General features: G+C 37.2%; 1 protein-coding gene and 1 non-coding gene across 8 annotated transcripts in view; one reads left to right on the forward strand and one right to left on the reverse strand.

Moving 5' to 3' along the window:
- Positions 1–27531, forward strand: part of LOC115209264 (regulator of G-protein signaling 7) — a 496388-nt gene that overhangs the window by 218778 nt on the left and 250079 nt on the right. For all 7 annotated transcript variants that reach the window (XM_036501194.1, XM_036501193.1, XM_029777562.2 and 4 more), the window contains exon 3: positions 21002–21052. In XM_036501194.1, the coding sequence (XP_036357087.1) occupies positions 21002–21052 (51 nt within the window). The remainder of the gene's footprint in view (positions 1–21001; positions 21053–27531) is intronic.
- On the reverse strand, positions 8040–8142 carry LOC115210029. The gene has a single exon (XR_003881390.1). It is a non-coding gene; the product is annotated as a U6 spliceosomal RNA (small nuclear RNA).

Consider the following 27531-nt stretch of genomic DNA (forward strand, 5'->3'; position numbering starts at 1 on the left):
GCTACTGATACTGATGCTCTCTTTTTATTTCTAATGTAACCATTAATGTTGCAACTGCTACTACTGTCGCTGTATAAATCAGCACTTCATCTCTTAAAAAAAAATGAAAAAAAAAATAGAATATTGACAAGTAGGATAAAGAGGAGAAGGGGATAGAAAGAGATTTGTCAATTTCCTCTGAGAAAGTAGGTTTCTTCAGAAAGTGTGTCTCAGTTGAAATTGGGTGATCACTAGCAAACCAGTGTTCAGTGCTAAATAGTTCAGTGCTTCAGATACTTGTCAGCTGCAATGACAACATTGCTTCAATAACAGTTCAAGCTCTGGAGATTGACAAGCACTCTTGGATGATTTGTATATTTAGGAGCACACGTGAACCTGCAGATATCAAGCACACATCATGCATGCAAATTATGTGTGTATGTGTGTGTGTATGCACATGCGTTTCTATGTGCATGCACATATGCATGTATCTTTATATAGATATATGCATGTATACATGCATATATGTATCAATATATGTATGCTTGTATATATGTATTATGTGTGTATGCATATATGTATATCTGTGTGTAATGAAATAGTTGATGAAAGGTAATGACAGTGAAAAACATCTGCTGTCTTTTATTTCATTAAGAAAATTAGGTTGATCATGACAGATGAAAACAAAAGATTTCAGCATATAGCACAAACTGAAAACAGCAAGAGCTCTATGGAAATGTCCATTGTCACAACTATGTGGCAGAGTTCATATTTACACAAAAGTTCATTATAACATTAATATGAATAGGGAATATATCAAATGATATCAAAAGATTTCTATCTTGTGTGAGTCTGTGGGAATATGTACATGTGTATGTGAGAGTGTGTTCTTTTTTGCCTCCAGCTGACAACATGTTATTAGAGTGACATCAGGTTTCTCATACTGTATTGTAAAAGAGTATATGAGTGAATGTCTTTTTCAATTGTACAGTTTGGTATTGTGCTGTGCTACACTGTAACAATCTCTATTAACCCTCTAGTATTTAAACCGGCCATATCTGGTCAAAATAATCAACCTGTTTTATCTTCAAACTAGCCAGATCCAACCTCTCACACTTACCCTACAATATTATTCTAAAAATAAGCAATCACATGATTGACATCTTGAAGCTACAAGATAAAGCATGATTAATTCAAAACAATGTGAATAAATAAGCATTACATTCAACAGAGAGAGCTGAATGCTAAAGGGTTTAATGTGTGAATATGCAGCATTTTATACTGAAGAGTTAGCTCAAGATTGCATGTATGCAAAAGATAACTACCAAATAGTAGTGATTTGGCTCATCAAAAAGAACAGACTTTGCTCTGTCCATGTGAAAGAGGTACAAGGAAATTTGATGTAAGATTCAGTCAAAAAGTTGATGAATGATGTGGAAAATTTTGTACTAAATCTGTCAAGCTAGACTTCAAATTTTATAGCTATTGTGACTATTATGGATTGGAGAAATTAAGTAAAAGATACATATCATGAAAGGCATTGATAAAAGAAACTGTGTTATTGCATATGTACATGTATGTATGCATGCATGTGTCTATATTTGTTTGCATGCATATACATGTATAACTACATGCACACAGAAATTTCTGTTATATCCCATGTTGTGAAGAATAGAATCATTAGTTACAAGTTTCCAAAAGTCCATTTTCTCATGTGGCTATGAAGGAAGCAACTATAATAGTGTAAATTATATTTGAACTGGAAACAGCTATGCCATTATAGGCTATAACAGAAAACAGTTGACCAAAGTACAAATGCCTCTGATATGAACCCAGAATCACATTGTTGTGAAGCATTCTTTCTAACCAGTCTTACACACACACACACAAGCATGCATGCACACACGCACACACACATGCATACACACACACACACCACACACACACACACACACACACACACACACACAATTGTGCATACAGTATTTCAAAAATCCCTTTAACATATCCAAACCATGTGATGTCATCCATTATTTACAGTATTTACAATTGATGGATATTTGTCCTCATCTTTTTTGTTGTTAACACAACATTTCAGCTGATATACCCTCCAGCCTTCATCAGGTGTCTTGGGGAAATTTCGAACCTGGGTTCTCATTTCTAAGGTGTTTTTCGATGTTATAATAATAATAATAATAATAATAATAATAATAATAATAATAATAATCATAATAATAATAATAATTATTATTATTATTCAGTTCACTGCCTGGAATCGAACTCAGAATCTTAGGGTTAGTAGCCCGCACTTTTAGCTACTACACTATATGCCCATTGGCAGTTTGAAGATAAATAACAACACTTTAGGAATGAGAACCCAGGTTCGAAATTTCCCCAAGACACCTGATTAAGGCTGGAGGGTATATCGGCTGAAACGTTGTGTTAACAACAAACAAGATGAGGACAAATATCCGTCATTTGTAAATAATGTAAATAATGTACATAATTCTTCATCTCTTAAATATAGAACTGTATGTGATTTCATGTTTAGTCCCTCAGTCCTTTTGTACTGCACCTTGGACAGTGTCTTAATTAGAGCCCCAGTAGACTCAAACTGAGAGAAGCCAGTTGTGTACTGTAAGCAATGAGTATCAGAACAATGATATGCATATTCTTAATATTTTCCAGCAAATTGAAACCTAAATGTACTAACTGTTGTATATCATCAGTGGAGAATACCCTTTCCTTTAAGACAAACATGTGTTCATAACATACTCAATTCATTAGGAAAAGAGGCCATTTGGGACACCAGATGTTTCAACCTTGTTGAGTCTCATCAGCTAAAGCTACCTCAGACTAATAAATCTAACAAGAGTTTTTGGCTCATTGGTCTGATTCTTGCTGTTTACCATGCACATGGCAAAATTATTATCAGCTGTCAAATATAAGCATAGACCAGCAAATGATTTGTCTGCTGAACTGATAAACAAAGCCAAAAACTCAATGTTTGACTTTTTAGTCTGGGATAGCTTTGGCTGAGGAGACAATAAGATCAAAACACCAAATGTCCCAAAGACCCCCATATGAATCAGGTATGTTGTGAATGTGCACTCATTTTACAGAAGTTGTTCCCCAACAAAATCCAACAGTAGTTAGCATATCCATGTTTGAATCTGTTGGAACATATTAAGAATGAATATGTGATTGTTTTTCAAGATTTGTTGTTCCTCTTTTAGTACCAGATAAATACCCAGTCATTCAAAATGAAAATTCTACTCTGTCAAGTAACAGTCATCTTTTGACAACACTGGGAGATAAAATGGTAGGAATAGGCAGCAGAAAGCCTGAGTAAAAGTGAGAGTCTGAGTTAAGAGTGAGAGAGTAAGCATTGTAATTATCATACCCCTGAAAGAGCAGATAACATAAATACCCGACACTCCATTGGTTATGATGATGATGATTCCAGTTGATCTGATCAACGGAACAGCCTGCTTATGAAATTAATGTGCAAGTGGCTGAGCACTCCACAGACATGAGTACCCTTAATGTTGTTCTCAGAGAGATTCAGTGTGACACAGAATGTGTCAAGGCTGGTCCTTTGAATTACAGGTACCACTCATTTTTGCCAGCTGAATGGACTAGAGTAACATGGAATAAAGTGTCTTGCTCAAGGATACAATGTGCCACCAGGAATTGAACTCATGACCTTCAGATCATGAGCCAAATATCCTAACCACTAAGCCATGTGCTAGAATATTACTCGTATGAATTTTTTCAAATGAGTGTTTGATATGTCAACAATACTGCAGAAGGAAAAAATATAACACAAAGTCTAGTTGGCTAAATATTTGATATTTTTCTGGACCAACAAATTAAAGAATCACAGAAGTGATGAGTTGAATAAGGAGCTTATATAAGGAAAATATAATGCAAAAGAAAGCTCTGTAAATATTTGTAAATTTTTTTATCTTATGCTGCATTATCATATTATGATGATGTCATTGTAATTAATAGTTAAATGATATTATTTTTACCGATCACGTATTTATTGCAAAGAAGAAATTTGTTTTATTTATTTGAATTTTATAAACCTTATCATTTTCAAAATTAGAGATGAATTTCATTATTTGTACAGTTTCCATGAAATTTGATACAAGTAAAATTATAATTAGTAACTTTACTTGATATTACTGAGTCATATAAGCATATACCTATGTTAAAGCGTTGCCATATGATGAGTTAACACTCAAGAAATGATATTGCTTGTTGGTTACTTGGTAATGCTAAAAATGTCACATTACAATATGTAGAATTAATGTATTATATCCAGTATCAATAAATAAACAGTATTATTTATTTAGTTTAATCTATTTTAATTTATAAATATATTTATCTTTTGAAAACTAGTTTTCTTTTCATTACTTTGAATGTTCACAGTTTAAAATCATAATTATTGTAATCACCTCATTTTACACAAAAGTATATTCCCTTCATTACCCATCATGACAGATATATACACCATTGTTGTTGACCTGTTGTCATCCACTGTGACAGTGGTAATGGTGTCATCATTACCATCATCTCACATTTGCATCCACTTTTTCATGCTTGCAAGGGCTAGATGGAATTTGTTAAGGCAACTTTTCTATTACGAAACCCCGTCCTGTTGCCATCTCTAACTTGTTTCCAAGCAAGGTAATGTTTCACCATGATTAGACGTGCTTACTCAGAAGACAAGAAATGAATGACACCACTTGCATGACAGTGACACTCTTTTACATTTGTTATTTATTATTATTTCTTAAAAATCATGGTAGAGGCCCTGGTCTCAGGACCACTCATGAGGTTGGGGGTAAGCAAGGGTATGCTCCCCATAGAAAATCCAGCTCCATAAAAGCCTCATGATAGCAAAGGAGAATGGGCACCAGCCAGCCCAAAGGTTGGAGTGAGCTGCACCTGCCTATCTCAGTTGCTATGGCGTTGAGATAGATCTGGCCACCTGCCGTTAATGGGAACAATACCCAGATTTAAAATACTGGATGATAATGATGATGATGTGATATCAAGATAGGGAAGCACACAAACAAACACATGCACACATATGAGCTTCTTTCAGTTTCTGTTGACTAAATCCACTTTGTCAGTGCAGGACTACAGTAAAAAAACACTTGCCCAAGGAGCCATGCAGTTGGACTCAGTACAGAAGCACATGGTTGTGAAGCAAAGTTCTTAACCACACAGCCACAGTTACATATAAACAGTATTGAAAATTGGTTTTGTGAATTAGGTATATGATAAGGCTACATCCAGGGCTTGCACATGGGATTAGAGAGGATCCATGAGGAATGAACAAAGTTTAATTTTGGTCTTTAAATTTAGCATTAAATATGCATGGTCATACTATATGAAGTTAATAATCATAACAGATTATAGTTCTGGTGAAGATGCAGGCTAAATGATTCTCTATATTATATATAAGCAACATTACAAGCAGGTTCAAAACTTCACAAATTATAATCACAAAGATCTACAATTACTGCTCTCAATGACGAGTGGGCAGAATCATAACAATTGGTTTGCTGAGACATTGAAGTTATAACCATTTCTGAATTTAAAAATTCTGAATTTAGTGCTAAAATATTGGCACCTCTTCAAAAATACTGGTGCTATTGGACAAAAGTGTACCAAATTAATTACAAAACACTTTCATTGTCAAATACTTGCAATCTTTGAATTCTTTCTTTATAGAACTTGTTTACCCTTTTTGAATATAAATATATGTACTGAAGTGTCAATTGTTTATGTCCACTTTATAGCAATGAATCTATTTGAAATTAAATTGTAAAATAATCTATACAGAATTGCAAATCAATGGCTATAGAACAAATTAGTTTTATATTTCAAAAAGAAATGAGAATTATATTTTTACTTTAAGAACAACAAATCTGTAATATAAATACACAATTACAGGACATGTAATCACATTTAGTAACAACAACAACAATAATCATCATCTTTATCGTTTAACGTCCATTTTCCATGCTGGCATGAGTTGGATAATTTGACTGAGGTTTGGAGAGCCAGCAGCTGCACCAGGCTCCAAACTGATCTGACAATGTTTTTACAGCTGGATGCCCTTCTTAATGCCAACCACTCCAAGAGTGTTGTGGGTGCTTTTTACATGCCACCAGCACAGGGGCCAGTCAGGGGGTACTAGAATCGGCCACATTTGGATGGTGCTTTTTACGTGCCAATGCAGGAGAGCCAGTCAAGGAGTACTGGCATCATCCATACATGCCACGGGCATCGTAGCCAGTCAAGTGGACCTAGCATCGACTGTTCAGAGGGTGCTTTTTACATGCTACCAGCATGGGAGCTAATCAGGGGGCCTGGCCACAGCTATGATATTGGTTTTTACTTGACTCAACAGTTCTTCTCAAGCATATCAAATTGCCTGACACATCAGAGGTAACATAGGAAGGAGAGATGTTATTTAGCACCTGAAAAGGTTTCTGTGATTGTTTTGTAACAGGCATCATAATAGTTGTTCTTGCTTTTAACCTGCTGTCATTCAGACATGTTAAAATTGTTAAGGTTGTTGCCTCTACTGGGGGGCGGGGTGAGGAAGCATTGTATATGAAAGTGTTTAGGGCATTGTAAATATAAGCATTATGAGAATTTATATAAATATAAGCATTATGAGCACCTTAGTGCTCAACTGGCTTGCTGCCTTAATAATAATAATAATAATAATAATAATAATAATAATAATAATAATAATGTATTCATTATGCTCACTTGTTTCATTGCACCATCTCCATTGAAATTGTCTCAAGTCATTATCAAATAATTCTTCTTATGTACCATCTGTCCACCTTCACTTTGCCATGAAATGAAAAGGACTCAGTACATTGTGTTAGTGCTGGAAGATTTACAGGGTTGATAAAATTCTTATTTTAGTCAATATTATGATAATAACTATATGCATGTTTATAAATAAAAGAAATTATTCAGGAATGATGAAACTATTTAAGGAAGAAATGTTTTCCAATAATGAAAGCATTACATTATTTGATGTTTTAATTTCCATTATCACTGATATTTTAATTAAATTTGATTTTTATAATAATAAAATATTGAGAAGCATAACTATCTATATTTCTCTTCATTTAATTCTGAATTTACCCATATTTTATTATGACTTATTACAGAAATATTTTGTTGAAAACTGGCAATAGTCTTTGCCAGTAGAATTCTTAATATATAAAACTCAGAAGAAAGGGCAGCCTTGAGGAATGTAGGACATAATGCTTCATCTATTTTGTTGTTTCAGTGAAAATGAGATGATGAGGGAAATGAAACTGAAGTCGAAGGTTTAGCCTTGTTGCGATATGTGTTTCCGGTATACTGGGGATAAAATAAATGAAATCTCTACCAGATTCTTGATAAGGCAGTAATGAGCAACACACATGGAAAGAGGATAAAATACTAAAAATAGGCAACTGATCACATTGCAGCTTTATACCCAAGTGTGTTTACAGCTCGTTAATGGTGTCCCCTATAGCTGCTACTCTTTTACTTGTTTACTTGTTTCAGTCATTTTGACTGTGGCCATGCTGGAGCACCGCCTTTAGTCGAGAAAATTGACCCCAGGACTTATTCTTTGTAAGCCTAGTACTTATTCTATCGGCCTCTTTTGCTGAACCGCTAAGTTACGGGGACGAAAACACACCAGCATCGGTTGTCAAGCGATGTTGTGGTGACAAACACAGACACACAAACTTATACACACACACACACACACCACACACACACACACACATATATATATATATATATATATATATATATATATACATATATTCGTCGGGCTTCTTTAAGTTTCTGTCTGCCAAATCCACTCACAAGGCTTTGGTCGGCCCGAGGCTATAGTAGAAGACACTTGCCCAAGGTGCAACGCAGTGGGACTGAACCTGGAACCATGTGGTTCGTAAGCAAGCTACTTACCACAGGGCCACTCCTATGCCTGCACTTACCACACGGCCACTTCTACGCCTACTAAAAATATGGAATGCTGCACGAATTTGTATCATCCTTGTGCAGGGGCCATGCTAATCTTCTCTGTATCATTCCAATTTTAGAATATGTACTGCCATAGCTAGCTGTTGTTTACATTTGATTTTGATGATAAAAAAATATGACTTTGCTATGAAATAAGCATGTTACAAAACCAGCATTTCATATTGTAAACAGGCAAGGCCCAGACTCTTTGCAGTTGAGGAAATTATTGATGATATTTATTCTTCAGATGAAGAGTTTACACTTCACAGGCAATGAAGGTGATTTGGACAATCAAACTGGTGTAAGTGATGAGGAAAGTAGCAATTCATTTGAACAAATACGGTAGTTGAAAGATAGGCTTATTATTGTTATTTTCCTGAACTTTTCTGTGGTTTTGTCTGTTAGTCTGCCTGCTATCATTACTCTTGAGCTGTGTATGCAACTGTTTATTTTGTAGCTCAGAAACCCAAGTGGTGGGTAAAGTCAATCATAGGGGCCCAGGTCTGAGAGGGTTAATGTAATAGGAAGATATATTTCTTTATTGCCCACAAGGGGCTAAACATAGAGGGGACAAACAAGGACAGACGAACGGATTAAGTCAATTACATCGACTCCAGTGCATAACTGGTACTTAATTTATCGACCCCGAAAGGATGAAAGGCAAAGTCCACTTTTGCGGATTTTGAACTCGCAACGTAACGCCAGAAATACGGCTACGCAAGCAAGAAGGATAGTGTGAAAGAGTGAGAAACCAAAGAGTTGAAGTGAAGAAAAAAAGGGATAAATTAGTTAGTTATTAGGAAAGGTAGCCAGGTACAATATCTTAAATAATTACATATAATACATAGCTATGACAGATCAAAGTAGTAAGGTTGGTGAGAACAATACCTTAAAGAACCATATTTACAAATAAAGTGGCAGATTAAAGTGCAGTGCTTAAAGACAGGAAGGAAAGAGAATAAAAACAATGCATCAAATAGCTTCATGTATAGAGAGAGAGTTGCCATAACAGATTTAAAGTATTGTGGGTCAGACTCAAAGCAACTGAAAGTGCAGTGGGAATATATATACAAGCACAATTATACTAACACACACACACACACACATACATACATTTATACAAGTATTGATAATTATACAGTTTCATATACACACTTATGTACATTTTCTCACACTTTTCACTTCAAAACCTGAAAATTAAAGAAAAAAAAAACTGGCTTGTCAGTACATGTTGACATAGTCATATTAATTGAAGTAAAAAAAATAATCAGCTTGAACTTACTGTTTAGTTTGCAGTCTGGGTGTTAGGAACAAAGTATTTTGTTTGTCAAATTAGAAAAATTCTACAGCATTAACAACATAAAAGTCTCTGAACTAAAACAAATTATTGGTTAAGTTCCTTTATTATTGGGTAATTATTATTTGTGTTTTTCTAAATTGTCAAAGAAAGTACTTTGTTTCTAACAAGCATGCTTTGAACTAGAATGTAAGTTCAAAGAAGGAAGCTTTTTAAATATGAAAGAAAATTCTCTTAATAGCCAAAATATTTACAAGAAAAATATCTACCTTGAACATTTATGACAAGTTCAGTACTATATGTATATTTATACATACACACAAACACACATTGTTTATTTTTACGATGAGGTATAATAAAATCAATTTTACATTAAACTGAAGGATTACTCAGTGCTTTTTGTAGAGTGCATATTTATCATTCTTTAACAAGAATAGTACTGATTGTGACAGTCTTGCCTTGCTAAGCCATCATCAGACTGCAGGCTTCATAGTGACTGTCAATACTATTCTTTATGTTTGTCTGTCTGTCTCTCCATATTATATATATATATATATATATATATATATTATATATATATATATTATATATATATATATATATATATAGTAATATCAAAAGAAAGCTAACTGGGAAGATAGTTTTTGTATGTGGCAAATGCTTAGGTGCTATAAACAATTCAGTAGCAAGGGTGGATGCTCTGAAAGTGGTAGCTGCTAGAATAAGAATAACCTGGGCAAAGTCCAGAGAGCTCCTACCTCTGCTGTGCCAGAGTAAAAGGTAGACTGTATGACGCACGTGTATGAACAGCCATGCTACATGGCAGTGAAACATGAGCTGTGACTGCTGAGGTTATGTGTAAGCTTGTAAAGAATGAAGCTAGTATACTCCGCTGGATGTGTAATGTCAGTGTGCATACACGACAGAGATCAAGCACCCTGACAGAAAAGTTGGATTTAAGGAACATCAGATGTGACGTGCAAGAGAAACAACTGTGCTGGTATGGTCATGTGTTGCGAATGAATGAGGACAGCTGTGTGAAAATGTGTCCCATCCTAGCAGTTGAGGGAACCTGTGGAAGAGGTAGACCTAGGAAGAGATGGTGAAGCACGACCTTCGAACATTGGGCCTTACCGAGGCAATGACTAGTGACTGAGACCTTTTGAGATATGCTGTGCTTGAGAAAACCTGACAAGCCAAGTGAGACCATAACCTCATGGCCTATGCCAGTGGGTGTAACCAGCCCAATTATGAATTCCCCTCATTCATTGGACAGTAACTTTGCTTGTTAAGACCTGTTGAGGCAAGTGAAATCTAAATCAAAATCGCTGATGTGGCCGATGACAGTGTTGCCTGATTGGCACTTGTGCCAGTAGAATGTTAAAACACCATCTGAGTGTGATTGTTGTCAGGGCTGCTGGTTGGCTCTCATGCCGGTGGCATGTAAAAGCACCATTCAAGCGTAATCATTGCCAGCATCTCCTTATTGGTACATGTGCTGGTGGCATGGGAAAAAAACAACATTTGAGCGTGGTCGTTGCCAGTGCCGCTGGTCTGGGTGCTGTGCAGGCAGCACATAAAAAACACCTTTTAAACATGGTTGTTGCCAGAACTGCCTGACTGGTGAATTGGTGGGTGGGTGAATGGATGGATGGATAGATGGGTCAATCGATCGATCATTTTGGATTTGTAATTCAGTACATGTGCAGCTGCTTCTGGATTATTATTGGAAGAAATAACCATGATTCTATATGTTTGGGGTTGTGTATGTCTTTTGTGGATACATTGCAAAACATGTTTTCTGAAGCAAATTCATAAAGGCTCCTTTCGTTATTTACTTTTGCTTGTGTGTCTTGTAGTAGAAGTAGTAATATAGTTCCCACATCCCTACTGTTAAATTGACACAACTTACAGAAAGATACCTGTTTAAATCAATTGACTTCTTCACCATACAATGGGTCACTATTTATCACAATCATATTTATATCACTGTCATATTTTTTGTGTATCATCATCATCATCATCATCATTTAGCGTCCGCTTTCCATGCTAGCATGGGTTGGACGGTTCAACTGGGGTCTGTGAAGCCAGGAGGCTGCATCAGGTCCAGTCTGATCTGGCAGTGTTTCTACGGCTGGATGCCCTTCCTAACGCCAACCACTCCATGAGTGTAGTGGGTGCTTTTTACGATCGGATGGTTCGCTTACTTGTCACCGGCACTGGTATCACAGCTGCAATTTCCATTGATGTTGATCGACTTCGATTTTGGTTCTGCTTTCTGATATCTGATTTGATTTGGTTTGATTTTGATTTTGATTTTGATTTTGAATTTGATTTCCACTTGCCTCAACGGGTCTTCACAAGTGGAGTTCTGTGTCCCAAGAAGGAAAGGTATGTATAAGTCGACTGGCTACATACCAGGTAGAGGCCACGGGTTATGGACTCACTAGTCTTGCCGGGTCTTCTCAAGCACAGCATACTTCCATAGGTCTCAGTCTCTAGTCATTTCCTTGGTGAGACCTAAAGTTCGGAGGTCGTGCTTCACCACCTCGTCCCAGATTTTCCTGGGTCTACCTCTTCCACAGGTTCCCTCAACTGCTAGGGTGTGGCACTTTTGCACACAGCTATCTTCAGCCATTCTCGTCACATGACCATACCAGCGCAAACGTCTCTCTTGCACACCACAACTGATGCTTCTTAGGTCCAACTTTTCTCTCAAGGTACTTACACTCTGTCGATTATGAACACTGACATTACACATCCATCAGAGCATACTGGCTTCATTTCTTGCGAGCTTACACATATCCTTAGCAGTCACAGCCCATGTTTCACTACCATGTAGCATGGCTGTACGTACACATGCATCATACAGTCTGCCTTTTACTCTGAGCGAGAGGCCTTTTGTCACCAGCAGGGGTAAGAGCTCTCTAAACTTTGCCCAGGCTATTCTTACTCTAGCAGTTACACTTTCAGCACACCCACCCCCGCTACTGACTTGGTCACCTAGGTAGCGGAAGCTATCAACTACTTCTAGTTTTTCTCCCTGGAACGTGGTAGAAGTTGGTCTCTGCACATTTTCAGTGTTTATTGCTCCTGAGCATCTGACACAGACAAAAACTATTTTCCTAGTTAGCCTTCTTTTGACTTTGCTACACCTCTTATGTGTCCATAGCTTACACTTGGTGTACCTTATAGAGTTTCTACCTACACTTTTTTTACAGATCGAGCAGGGCCCTCTACCTGAAGGTGTTTGTGATTGGTCTACCTTCCTACTTATTAGGACTTTGGTTTTGGCTAGGTTGATTCTAAGGCCCTTCGATTCTAAACCTTGCTTCCACACCTGAAACTTCTCATCCAGTTTTGATAGTGACTCAGCAATTAGAGCAAGGTCATCAGCATAGAAGAGCTCCCAGGGGCATCCTGTCTTGAATTCCTCCGTTATTGCCTGGAGGACTATGATAAATAGGAGGGAACTGAGGACTGAACCTTGGTGGACCCCAACCTCTACCCGGAATTCTTCACTGTACTCGTTGCCAACCCTCACCTTACTAGCAGCGTCTCTGTACATGGCTCGCACAGCTCTCACTAACCATTCATCTATCCCTAGTTTCCTCATTGACCACCAGATAAGGGATCGGGGGACCCTGTCGAAGGCTTTCTCCATGTCAACAAAAGCCAGGTACAGGGGCTTATCTTTGGCTAGGTATTTCTCTTGCAGCTGTCTTACCAGGAATATAGCATCAGTAGTACTTTTCCCTGGCACGAACCCAAACTGCATCTCATCTAAGCTAACTCTCTCTTTAATTAGTTGGCTTATGACCCTCTCTGTAACCTTCATCACCTGATCCAACAGCTTGATACCTCTGTAATTATTTGTATCTAGGGCATCACCTTTACCTTTGTATCAGTTGACTATTATGCTGCTACACCACTCATTGGGTATGACTCCTTCGTGTATCACCTGATTAACTATACGGGTGACTAGGCTATAGCCGACACTACCAGATATTTTGAGCATCTCTGCAGTAATTCCTGATGGGCCTGGGACTTTCCCTGTTTTCATGCTTGTAATTGCCTTAACTACTAAGGAACTGTCAACTCGGATTGCTGGTCCCTCTGTTGGGTCGACATTCGGCAGACTCTCTTTATCCCATTCATTTTCCTCATTCAGCAACCTTTCATAGTGGCGTCTCCAAACCTCTCTCTTTGCATCCTCATTTAGCGTAAGTGAACTGTCATCCTTGTGAACACATTTCTCTCCTACCACGTCACGATTCTCTCTCACACACTGTTTTGCAACACGAAATACCTCAAGTCTTTCATCCTCACGGCGCAGAACATTGGCAAATTTTTTCTTATCTGCTTCCCCTCTGGCTAAATACACCTACCTCCTAGCTTCCCTTCTGGCAGTCTGATACACTTCCCTGCTACCACCGTTCTTCCAGTCCTTCCAAGCCTGTTTCTTTTGTCTAATAGCCTTGTCAACAATATTGTTCCACCACCACGTTATTTTGGGTCTTGAGGGGACTTTGCACCAGCCACAGATCTGGTCAGTGGCTTTCAGCAGGTTGTCCCTTAGAAGCGTCCAGTTGTCTTCTACCCCATGTGTAGCTATACCCCCTTCTATTTCGTCAAAGGCTTCAAGTAACATGTCTCTAAATCTCTGTCCATTCGCAAGGTCTTTAAGCTTCCAGACCCTTCTCCATGTTGGTCGTCTTCTAGTCGTCCTGATCCTAAAGTCCTGATCCTAAAGTCACTAACTACCAGTCTATGTTGTGGGGTACATTCTTTGCCTGGGAAGGTTTTGGCATTTATAAGCAGCCATCTTTCCCTTTTTCTGGCAAGGATGTAGTCGATTTGGCTAGTATGCCAGCCCGATCGGTAGGTGACCAAGTGGCTTGTCAATTTCCTGAAGTTAGTGTTGCAAACCATAAGACTATTCGCATCGCGGAACTCCAGCAGCCTGGTTCCCTCCTCGTTGCTGGAACCATAACCATAGCCTCCATGTACGCCATGGAAGCCCCCAGCATATCGTCCAACATGCCCATTGAAGTCACCAGCCACGAATTGAACGTCCCTGTCGTTCGTCAATGAGGTGGTCTGCAGTAGGGTGTCATAGAAACGGTCTTTCTGTCCATCGAGTAGCCCTGGCTAGGGGCATAGGCCGATATAATAGTTGCTAAACTATGATGGAGCACTAATCTAATCTTAAGTATTCTGTCACATACTCTGACTACCTCGATTACCTTATCTACCCATTTTTCGGCGATAAGTATACCCACACCCCTGACCCCATCAGTATTCCCAGCCCAGAAAATCTTGTACCTCTGCCCCTTTGCCTGTGAGGAACCTAGCAGAACCTCCTCTCCACCTCACTTCTTGAATACAGCATATATCGACACACCTCCGTTCAAGCAATTCAACGATCTCTCCAGATCTGCCTTTCAGTGTGCCAATGTTGAGGATGCCAACCCTGAGGGTGTGGGAGGTATTGGCCCTAGTAGCGTCATGAACCTGAAAAGAAAACTCGCGTTTGGCAGGATCCATAGACAAACAATAAAACTCAAGTCCAAACCACGTACACTACACTAACATATCTTGCAATGAATGACCACTACCTTTTATGGAAGGAGGTGGGGGTGGCGTAAGACTTTGAAGTGTACATGGGAGACAACAGGATGAGAAAGTTTAGGACTTCCTGTACAGGTGGAGGGGGTGGGAGGGCGGGTGCACCGCGAAAACTAGCAGCCATGTACGCCATTCCTTTCTTGGAAAGGAATACTTACTTATTTGTAGGTATAAAATACCTAAATTTGAGAGAGAGATATTTTGCAGATTACGTGAGCTAAATTTATCTTAGCGATAAGGAGCTATAAAATTATAAATATATTTATTCTATATTTAACGAGACGTGAGGCTGGTCGATAAAATTAGGGGGCGAGCTATAGGATTATATATATATTTAACACAAGACATGAGACACCAATATATAGAGATGAACTATAGAATTATATATATATATAACACGAGGCGTGAGGCTGAAATAGACAAAGTCATAATATAATAGAGATAAACAGGGGTAACTAAAGATCAATCAATTGCACAGAAATATTTCTGGTAGGTACGGGCTGATGTGTTAATTGCTAGGAGTTTTATGGTGACATTTTGAGCTTCAGTGGATCAGTCACATTATTGTAGCCTAAAGTATATAATCCCAGTGTAATGCAAAGGTTGTCATCAAGGATATAAACAGCAACTTCATCTAGAATGCTGCAGAGATTGGAAGATAGTGGACAGAGCATACCTGAGATTTATAAAAGGGAAAGACAAACACTGATAGGAAAATCATTGACCTCATAAAGCAGAAGCTAACTTAAAAAGAACATAGTGATGCCAACAGTGAGGAAATTCATACAAGCCTTTCACTAATTCAGAGAAAGCTTAGCAGCAGGCCCTAGCAACCTCTTAACCAGACAGATGAAAAGTGGCGGAGTTACCAGTGATTTAAAATCTCTTATCAATATGATGGAAGATAATGTATCTCAGGATTTCAAGAATGCGACTATACTGCACAAAAGGGAAGCACACATGACAGTAAAAGCTATCAATGAATGGTATTCTTACAGGTAGTTCATAAGATTCTCACCAGAATTGCATTCTCTTCACCAGAGTTTCAAACATGTTTTTAACTATCAGTTCCTTTCTTTTATTAACAATTTTTCAAAACCTTCTGGCTATAAAAATTAAATACAACAAAAGCCCAGAGCTGATTGTCACTCTGTTAAATTCAGTTTCAAACACTTGCAGACCCTCCTCCAAATGGCTAACAATGGTCAAATCATCGACATAAAGCAATCTCTACACTGTAATCATTTAAAGCATTGATTTAAAGCTTCAATAAAAGTTAAATACAACACATGTGCATATTCATATATGAGCACATAAAAGTCATGAGGTGAACTAATGCTACACTGATAGAGGCCATTGCTATTGTATCTAAGGAAATACTCATAATTATGACAATATCTTTTAAATTAAATTATATTTCCGTTTATTGTTTTATACGGTTTATCATTTCCATCATCATCCACATCGTTTTAATGCCTGCTTTTCTGTACTTGAATGGGTCAGATGTGAGAATATTGAAGCAGAGTTTTATTTATTTACTTATTCACATTTTGAAGTTTATTATTATTATTGTTGTTGATGTTGTTGTTGTGACTGTGTCTAACAAGCAGTTTGTCATATTATTACTAATAGTTTTACTTTAAAAGTTAATATTTAAATTAGAAACAAAAACTGAAAGACAAAAAGCAAAAAAAAAAAAAAACTCTATAAATGCATCTGTATAAATGCCATCTCCTATGCTCTGTTCAACTCCAGAAAATTTTCCATCAACCCCAAAGGGCAGCCATGCACTAGACTGATAATCCTCACAGAAAACAACTACAATTTACCTGAACTGGAATGTAGCTTTCAATTTGGAAGACGTACCATATCTTCACCATGTGATAGTTAAATATGAGAAATGTAAAATGCCTAATGCACCACTCTACTTCATTCTCATCAACCATACAAAGGTATTTGGTGCCATAAATCTGTGATAAGGAAGATGGTAATATTTGCAATACTTAATATTCTAACAAACTGCAACATAATAAAGCAACAACCCCCATTCTAATGTATTAGTTGAGTACTAATACTTTCCATACAGATACTCGTGTGAAACAGAGATGTTTATAACATCTGTCTTCTTGTGCTTCAATGTTTATCAAGTTGCATGCTTGATGAATGGTTCAGGAGCACCCAAGAATGCCTCCATTTCATATTCCATATGGAGAGTAAGTTGATCAACAAAAGAAGACTTAGAAACAAATCAATGCTTTAAATGATTACAGTGTAGAGATTACTTTAGGTCGATGATTTGACCATTGTTAGCCATTTGGAGGAGGGTCTGCCAGTGTTTGAAACTGAATTTAACAGAGTGACAATCAGCTCTGGGCTTTTGATCCAATAGCAGACATTAATTTAGGAAACCCATTACAACATTAACTGTTATCATCAGTGGCTTTGTACTGCAATTCATCGAATATGACAAATACTTGGGAATTTACATCTCAAATAGCATCTCAGTAGACAAGAAAATAGAATAGACTGGGCAGAGCCAATCTGATTTAATTACAATTCATTGTGAAAAGAAAAAGCTTTGACGATAAGGATCTCTCCATCAGAGTCAAACTGGCTGTGTACAAAATGTCATAGTTATGATACCTTCTGTCACCATTGTTGTGTAACTTGTACTTTCTGCATTGTGTTACACTATGCAGGAAGTATGGAACACAACTTGAAACTTTCCATTGAAGATGATTACAGTATGAACTAAGGAGTATTGATAACATAGTAACCAGGGCACAAATGAGATGGTTTGAACACTTTATGCTCATGTCTAATGCATGACTTCTGAAGGCAGTCTTTCAGTATTAGTATGTGTGTGTGTGTGTGTGTGTGTGCATGCGTGTGTGTGTGTCTGATAAGTATGATTCTATGTATATTGCTATCAGAGGAATTGCTGCTATTTCCAGCTCACAGGTGTACCATTGACAAGGTCATAGAAGGCCAAAATCTTGTGATGTAGTAGCCCCAGTGGCAGCAATGGTGATTGATTATATCCCACTAGCAATGTAAACAAGAGTGCTTATATGCACCACAAATCCATGGTAACTATCGCAATATTCTGTGTTCTAACACAACACCATCTTTAAGTGGTGATAAATATTATCTTTTGTTATTGTTACTGCTTCTGTCACAATTATGTGCATGTGTGTCTGTGGGAGGGCGGTTGTGGAGGCATGTGGTTTAGTGGTTAGGGTGTTGTATCCATGATTGTAGGACTGGTTTCGATTCCTGGACCAGGTGATGTGTTGTATTCATGAGCAAAAATGTTTACTTTCTTGTTGCTCCAGTTCACTCAGCTTGGCAAAAATGAATAATCCTTTGAGGGATAAGAGTCATATCTAGGGGTGGAGGAAATATACATGTCATAAGATGTAAGAAACTGACCTCATGAGTCTATGACTTGAGAAGGCCCTTTGATCTTTTACTTCATTTATATACATATATGCGTATATATATATATGTGTGTGTGTGTGTATATATATATATATATATATATATATATATATATATATATTCTCTTTTATCTCTTTTACTCTTTTACTTGTTTCATTTGTGGCCATGCTGGAGAACCGCCTTTCAGTCGAGCAAATCGAACCGAGGACTTATTCTTTGTAAGCCTAGTACTTGTTCTATCGGTCTCTTTTGCCGAACCACTAAGTTACGGGGATGTAAGCATACCAGCATCAGTTGTTAAGCGATGTTGGGGGGACAAACACCAACACACACACATATATATACATATATACAACGGATTTCTTTCAGTTTCCATCTACCAAACCCACTCACAAGGCTTTGGTTGGCCTGAGGCTATAGTAGAAGACACTTGCCCAAGGTGCCATGCAGTGGGACTGAACCCAGAACCATGTGGTTTGTAAGCAAGCTACTTACCACACAGCCACTTCTATGCTTATATATATATATAGGGGTCTTTCAAAATGTGACCTTGTGTGTACCGTTGGCGATTTTTTTCCCTCTGTCTTCCCTTCTCTCGATCTTTTCTTCTCCTATGTTTCTAATAAAGAGCTCCGCTCGAAACGTTAAACCCTCCTTCTTTCCTGAGCGTCCAATAATACTATATTTGTTCAACGTCCTCGCGTTGTTGTGTTTTTTTGTGCTTTCTTGTTTGGATTAACCAACCACATGGTTCTGGGTTCAGTCCCACTGCATGGCATCTTGGGCAAGTGTCTTCTGCTATAGCTCCGGGCCGACCAATGCCTTGTGAGTGGATTTGGTAGACGGAAACTGAAAGAAGCCTGTCGTATATATGTATATATATATATATATATATATATATATATATATATATGTATGTGTGTATGTGTGTGTGTATGTCTGTGTTTGTCCCCCTAGCATTGCTTGACAACTGATGCTGGTGTGTTTAAGTCCCCGCCACTTAGCGGTTTGGCAAAAGAGACTGAAAGAATAAGTCCCGGGGTCGATTTGCTTGACTAAAGGCGGTGCTCCAGCATGGCCGCAGTCAAATGACTGAAACAAGTAAAAGATAAAAGATAAAATATATATATATATATATATATATCATCATCATCATCATCATCATCATCATCAAGATGAATAAGAATAAATAATATAGATTTCAAGTTAGATTGGTTCATACTGTCTGTATCCTTTTCTTTTGATAAGGGCAGGAGATTTTGTAACATTTGCAACTCTGAGCTCTTCCATATCCTCTTCTCTAAGGTTCCCCTTGTAAACACACTCATAGAGAAATCCTATAAATGTAAGCACTGGCAGAAACATACTTTTTACTCTTACAAATGATTACGATAGGCATCGTGCTTTGAACAATTAGCTTAACATACACTCCACTTCAATAGTGAAATTCTTTCCTAAGCCTTTGAACATTCTTAATCAACATAACCTTCCCTTTCCACTGGTTCCCTACCTACCATTCCTTTAACCCTTCTCTTCCTACTATCTAACTTTGACGTCAAATCTTCTAACGGTTTTTTAAAAAAATCACTTATTGTCGTTTTGTTTACCATGTAGGCAGTCATCGAAATTTTTGTTTGTCTTGTTGCTGAGAGAGGCTCCCTTTCTTTCCTGATGAGAAGATTGCATCATACACCCTTTATTCCTTTGGAATGAAACCATGTGGTCTTCGAAACATATGTCGAGAGTAAAAGAATTTTGTTAACATCTTCGTTCGACTCCATTCTTTCATTTATTCATATACAACACACAAATTTCTGCAAATGAACCCGGAGTTTCTACCCTTGGACAGGTCGCTTCAACTGTGTTTCTGATTTGCAACCAATTTGCTACCCTGGTATCGGTTCAACGAATTTTCCATGCTGACGATAAACATAGGATAATTCACTCACCTATTGATATATATATATATATATATATATATATATAAATATATGTGCATATATATGTATATATATGTGTGTGTATGTGAAAGTATGAGTGAGTAATGTTACATACAACTTATAACATAAATTAAAAAATGCTGAGAGAAGGTTGAGAAGAAAAGTACAAATGAACTTGAAATTTCTTATTAGAGAAATATGCTTTTGTACTTTTCACATAGCAATCAAAAGGAACAGACGTTTTGATATCAACAGTAAATTTTTGGTTTTGTTTGTATGGGTTTATTATCATATTTGTTTATATACATATTTTCTTAGAACTCATATCAGTGTTTTTTTATATCTTAAAAAGAAATATTTTAGGCCACAAAAAATTAAAAATCTTGCTCTTTCATAAAGCTAGTTTTGTTGAGTGACATGCTTTAGAAGTGTATAGATATTGTCGAATGGACAAGTAAAGAAATTTGGTCATAAATCAAATGATTTAGTAAGTCACCATTTTCTGTAATAATGTATATAATATAATTTTTTTTAGATATTACTAAATGCCTCATAAATACCACTTATTCATCAAAACTTCCTGGATTTCTTGAAATTTTAGAATCTATAAAATACCATGATGCTAAACAGAATTTTTGCTTTTGTTATTTTTCAGGTCAAGATCTAATTAGTTGGATGATGAGAAATTTAGATGTGGATGATCAAGGTATGCATCTTATTTCTTTCATTACAGTAAAGTCATTTACCATATATTTATTGAACGAGATTTTTTCATGTACATTAATAAGAATGAATATAAAAGCTATAACTTTTCAAGTAAATGATATAGGTAATGAAAAGTTTAAGAACCAGTGATTTAAAAAAAAAATAACTTCAGCATTCAAATTGATAACTTTTGTCTGTGTATAGTCTTGACTTCTAGATATAAAAGAAGATTTGGATTCCTAGATATGAAAACAGTTTTCCACAAAGAAGCTTTTGAATTTGTGAAAATATCAGCTACTTGTCGGGACTTAGATTTTGGTTTGCTCTATTCAAAGAGAATGTATGTCTTCTTTTCATGATAAAATTCTAGCTATGCTGAGGCTATGGAATTTTTAAGGTAGCTTACTGCTTAGTGATACTGTGTGTAATCTAATGTAGATAATTCTTGCATCTGGGAAGGATTCATATGGATTGTGAACACAATAAATTTCTTTCAGATAAATAACATTAGTGGATAATTAATTTCTGTATGTAAGTGAATATATATTTATAACTACATATGCACATATTGCTGGCTCCAATCCAACTTCATATAAAATATCCAGCTTCACTTAAGTCTTTCCATGTTGTTCTATTCACTTTGTATTTCCTTTTCATTCTTTCTCAACTTTCAACATTTCAAGCTGAATATCAGATATCATTCTCAAAATACTCTGGAGAATTCTATGCACAAACCTTCCTCATTCCAGCTTGCTCATAGCCAACATCTGTAAACTGATGTCTTCGGTATCTGATCAGTATCCTGTATGTTAACAGCTTGTATTCCATTAGAATTTATTGCTAATTATTATTAAATAGGAAGCTGGGTTGTATCTCTTAAGATAATATTTCTACAATCATATCAATAGATCTCACTTAAAAAGCAAAACTCCATTTTTGTCATTAAGGCATCTATAGATTGATGGATGATGTATCACAATTATTGGCAGAAACAGAAGAGTACCAGGCAAAATAAATACCTTGCAGTATTTAGTTGCATTCCTTTTGTTTCTGGGTTCAAATTCTATATCAGAATTGATTTTATCTATCATCTTTTCAATGCTAATAAAATAAGTACTGTATTAGTGATAAAATGAGGTTGGTTCTAGTTAGGTATACTCTTCACTACACACACTGGCTTTGTGCCAAAGTTTGAAATAATCAAGGCATCATTTTAATAGCTTTATTTCTTCAGATACTATGTGGAATTTTCCTCCAGTTACAAACCCCAGAAAATCTATCAATGGTGAAGGGTACCATAAAAATGACTCCTATTAAATAATTATTTATTTAATTGTTACAGGTGGTGTTTAGCCTATGATTATCCGTTTATTTTTTTTATATATCTAGGCCAACATTTTCTAATATGTCTTTCAGTTTTATAAGAGACGAGGGTCTGAATTGAGGGAAATTTGGTTGCTATTTCTCCCAGAGTGAGATAGTCATAGAGGTTTCATCATTAACTTATATATTTCCATCACTCATGAATGTGGTCCTGAGATACTTAAACAAATCCACTTTTCTCAGTGATGTTCCACTAACATGTAAAGTATACTGGGAAGACTACTGTGAGGACCAATGTCTCAGTGTTTGCAAAACTATCAGGTGTGATGCCAATTATGTATGTAGAGGTGGGAGTGGAGATACCCCCTCTCCAACTGTCAGATTTTGTTATGGAGTGGATCCCACAAGGTGTGAAGGTTTGCTTCCTAAAGATTAGGTTGAAAGAAGGACCACTGTAGCTGTTGGCAAGTATAGACACCAAACAACAAATCCAAATACAAATCCTTTCTTGGTGTCACTGTAGCTTTAAACATAGTTAAGACTGAGCCATTTGTCCTACAAAGGGGGTTTCAATATATATGTTGGCACTGTTTTCTGAACATGGAAAGAGGTAATTGGGAGAAATGGTGACCCTGAATACAATGCAAATGGAAAGGCTTTACTAGACTTTTGTGCTGGAAATGGGATCTTATTATGAATGCAGTCTTTCAGCACCAGGATATCCATAAGTATACATTGTTTCGGGAAAGAGATTATTGCTAGATTTTGTTATTTTGTCTGATATCTTTGATTCTGTGCTGGATGTTCATGTAATGACTGGGCTGGCGCTATCAACTGATCACCACCCAATTGTCTACAGCAGAAAGAACTTGCATAACTCGTAAGTCCAGTTACATGATAAAGTGGGAAGTCCTGTTGGATGATAGGATCAGAAATAAATATGTGGACATTATAGCTTCCATATTTGGCGATCTTTCTGAACAAACTGAGAATTTTTAAATGGGGCAGAAATTGTTTTGTTCAGTAGCTTATTTTTTGGCTGAACAATGCTCTTGATGAAAGTACCTTGTTTGGTGCCAGGTGATAAAGAACACCATGGTTTGGCCAGGAAGTTCAAAATGCAGTCCGAGCAAAGAAGAAAGTTTACAATGCTTGGCTTGGAAACAAATATCCTTTTAAGGTGGTACACTGAACTGTAAAAAGTTACTGTAGAGACAGTTAAAACTTCCAAGACTAAGTTATGGGAGCACTTTGAGGGCTAAACTGGACTTTAGCCCTAGATTGGCCTGTAAAGTATTCTGGCAGACCATCTTCTAAACAAGAGCTTTCTTCCACATCTGCCATGAAGGACTCAGCCAATGTATGTGTGTCATGTATATATGATGCAGAAGTAGCTGTGTTGTAAGTAGCTTGCTTATCAACCACATGGTTCCAGGTTCTGTCCCACTACGTCGCACCTTGGGCAAGTGTGTTCTACTATAGCCTCAGGCTAACCAAAGTTGTGATAAAGATTGAATTAAAATCATGATTGTCTACATATATATACACACATGTAATATGTATATATACACACACACACATGTAATATGTATATGTGCATGGGTCCAGGAACAGGAGGTGCAGGTGGTGCCAGCGCACCCACTAGAATTTTTGTGGAGTGCAGAACCAAAATTTGCAGCCCTACTTATTTTCCTCAGGTTTAGAAAATGGTAAATAAAAAGCGATGTGTAAAAAGTAGCTTGAAGTTAGGTTCCTTCTCAAAGATCAAAACACAAAGATAAATAGCAGAAAAAAAGAATGAGCTTGTTTGTAAATATTTTTTGCACCCCCTAAGCAAATTTCATTCCTGAGCCAGTGTATATGTATATATATATATAAACCCCCCTCCCCAATGGTAAATCTAAATAACAAAGTAAATTCAGTGATAAGAAATCTGCCCATGTGTAAAGATCATTTACTACCATGTTTCTATTGATGAGATTCACCTCTCTCTATATATAACTACCCTCTTTGTAATGTTGGAAAATGGAATAAGTATAAAAATGAATATTGTCAATTTAATTTTAAAAATTCCATATGTGGCTGAAGATTGTTCTACATTTTAAAACCGATGTAATACTTACATTGTTTAATTAAATGAAGTAGCATGAAACGATTGTACTACACTACCTTTGGATATCCTTGTTGCTTATTTTGATTATTTATATATATATCATCATCATCATCATCATCATCATTTAGCGTCCGTTTTCCATGCTAGCATAGGTTGGACGGTTCAACTGGGGTCTGTGAAGCCTGAAGGCTTCATCAGGCCCAGTCAGATCTGGCAGTGTTTCTACGGCTGGATGCCCTTCCTAACGCCAACCAAGTGTAGTGGGTGCTTTTTACGTGCCACCCACACAGGTGCCAGACAGAGCTGGCAAATGGCCACGAACGGATGGTGCTTTTACGTGCCACCGGCATGGGGGCCAGGCGAGGCTGGCGACGGACACGAGCGGATGGTGCTTTTACGTGCCACCAGCACAGGGGCCAGGCGAGGCTGGCAACGGACACAAACGGATGGTGCTTTTACGTGCCACCGGCACGGGGGCCAGGCGAGGCTGGCAACGGACACGAGCGGATGGTGCTTTTACATGCCACCAGCACGGGGGCCAGGCAAGGCTGGCAATGGACATGAACGGATGGTGCTTTTTACGTGCCAAGGTTATGTATGTATTACTTTGTAGGAAATAAGTCAGGGTTGAGAACAGGAAGGGATTCCAGGTGTAGAAAGTCTACCTGAGTGAATTTATCTGAGTCAACTAAGGAGGGACATGCAAACATTGATAAACAAGAGTGAGTCAAACGGTAATACAAATAAAAATGGCATTACTTTCTGACTCCTGTCTTATGTATTAGTCATATATATGTGTGTGTTTGTGTGATAATGTAGTAGGATCAGTCAAGTGATCTTGGTGAAAGTAGTTGGTTAGTCTTTAGCATAAGCAAAGCTTGTATAGAAAATGCAAAAGACTTGATCAACAAAGTTTATTAATCATTAAATCAAATACACTTTGTCCCATATCAAGATTAGCCTGAAAATTTCATTAAGATGGCATATTCTATACAGCTCCAGCTCAAAAGCAACAAATGTTGCTTATTATGTGATGATAATTGAGTCTGTAGATAAGAGAAACGGAAAAAAAATTATTCAAGTACCCCAGCTGCTTCAAAGAGGTTACTGGGTGCATATTATGTAACTTTATTTGGTCCTTTTTTTCTTCTTTCCCATTCTCTTTCTTCCCCCTCCCCTAAGAGCTTTTAACTGCACACGTAATTTTTCCTAAGTAATAGACATCCCACTTTTTTGTGCACTATCCTCCCCTCATTGCTGCCAGTTAAAAGTTTATCAGATTAGAATTTCTTGTTGCCACATCACAAATTTGAATACACGGCTAATGAAATGAAACCACTCTACAATCTATCTCACTAAGGTAGTCAGTGAGTAGGGCATGCCATTGGCTCTTTACCAACTCTGCTTTCTACTCTCCTTTTTCAGTTCTTAAAATGTACATCTCTCTCTTTTTTTTTTTATTTGCATTATGTATTAAAGCAAAAAATTTTCAACTGAATGGCAGCATGTATCTAATGAAAAGGGACACTGGATAGCTATGAAATATTCATAATGATGCATAATATGCAATTGGTGACCTCTTTGAAACAGCTATAGTACTTGACTACTTTTTCCATTCCTTATATCTACAGACATATAAATACATACACACACACACACATGTATATGCATATATATGTGTGTGTGTGTGTATATGAAGAAATGTATATATATATTAAATATATATATATATATATATATATATATATATATATATACATATATACACACATACATTATATATATATATATATATATATATATATATATATATATTATCCTCCTCCTCCTCCTTTTCATCATCATCATTTAATGTCTGTTGTCCATGCTGGTATGGGTTGGATGGTTTGACCAAGGCTGCCAAGCTGAAAGGCTGCACCAGACTCTAGTCTGATTTGACATAGTTTCTATGGCTGGATGCCCTTCCTAAAACCAACCACTTAGAGAGTGTAATGGTCGCTTCTACGTGGCACAGGCACCATTTGCATGGCATCAGTATCTGCCACAACTGATTTTAACTTGCACAATATGATGCCAAAGGTCTTGGTCATTCGTCATTTCCTCCATGAAGCCCAGCACTCAAAAGGAGCTTTTCACATGCCACTAGCATTGGCCACTTTGCCTTAGTGAGACCCAACACTTGGAAGGTGCTATCTACGTGTCACTGGCATAGGTGCCAGTTATGTGACTCCAGCATCAGCTACAACTACGATTTCAATTGGTTTGACAGGTCTTCTCAAGAACAGCATATTACCAAAGGTCTCAACTATTAGTCAATGCCTCTGTGAGGCCTAAAGTTCAAAGATCATGCTTCACCACCTTGTCCCATGTCTTCCTGGGTCTATCTCTACCACAGGTTCCTTCCACAGTTTGAGATTGGTACTTCTTTATACAGCTGTCCTCATCCATATACATCACATGACCATACCAGTTCAGTTGTCTCTCTTGCACACCACATCTGATGCCTCTTATGCCTAACTTTTCTCTCAAGATGCTTACACTCTGTCGAACATACACACTAACATTGCACATCCAGTGAAATATACTGGCTTCATTTCTTTTAAGCATATGCATGTTCTCATCTGTCACAGCCCATGTTTCACTACCATGTAGCATAGCTGTTCCCACACAGACTTTATACAATCTACCTTTCACTCTGAGGGAGAGGCACTTTCTTGCTAGCAGAGGTAGGAGCTCTCTGAACTTTACCCAGCCTATTCTTATTCTTACACCTATGCTCTCAGTGCATCCACATCTCCTACTAATTTGGTCACCTAGGTAATAGAAGCTATCTACTATATCTAGCTTAAACCCTGGCAGTTGATGGAGTCTGTTTTCTGTACATTTTTGATTTTATTGTACCTGTGCATCTTCCACACACAAGAGCTATTTTCCCTGTTAACCTTCCTCAGATATTGCTGCACCTCTTATGTGTCCATAGCTTACATCAGATACATATTATGGTGTTTCAATGTATGCCTTTTCTACAAATCGAGCAGGGTCAT

Source organism: Octopus sinensis, linkage group LG3 (genome assembly GCF_006345805.1).
Source record: "Octopus sinensis linkage group LG3, ASM634580v1, whole genome shotgun sequence".
Taxonomy (NCBI): domain Eukaryota; kingdom Metazoa; phylum Mollusca; class Cephalopoda; order Octopoda; family Octopodidae; genus Octopus; species Octopus sinensis.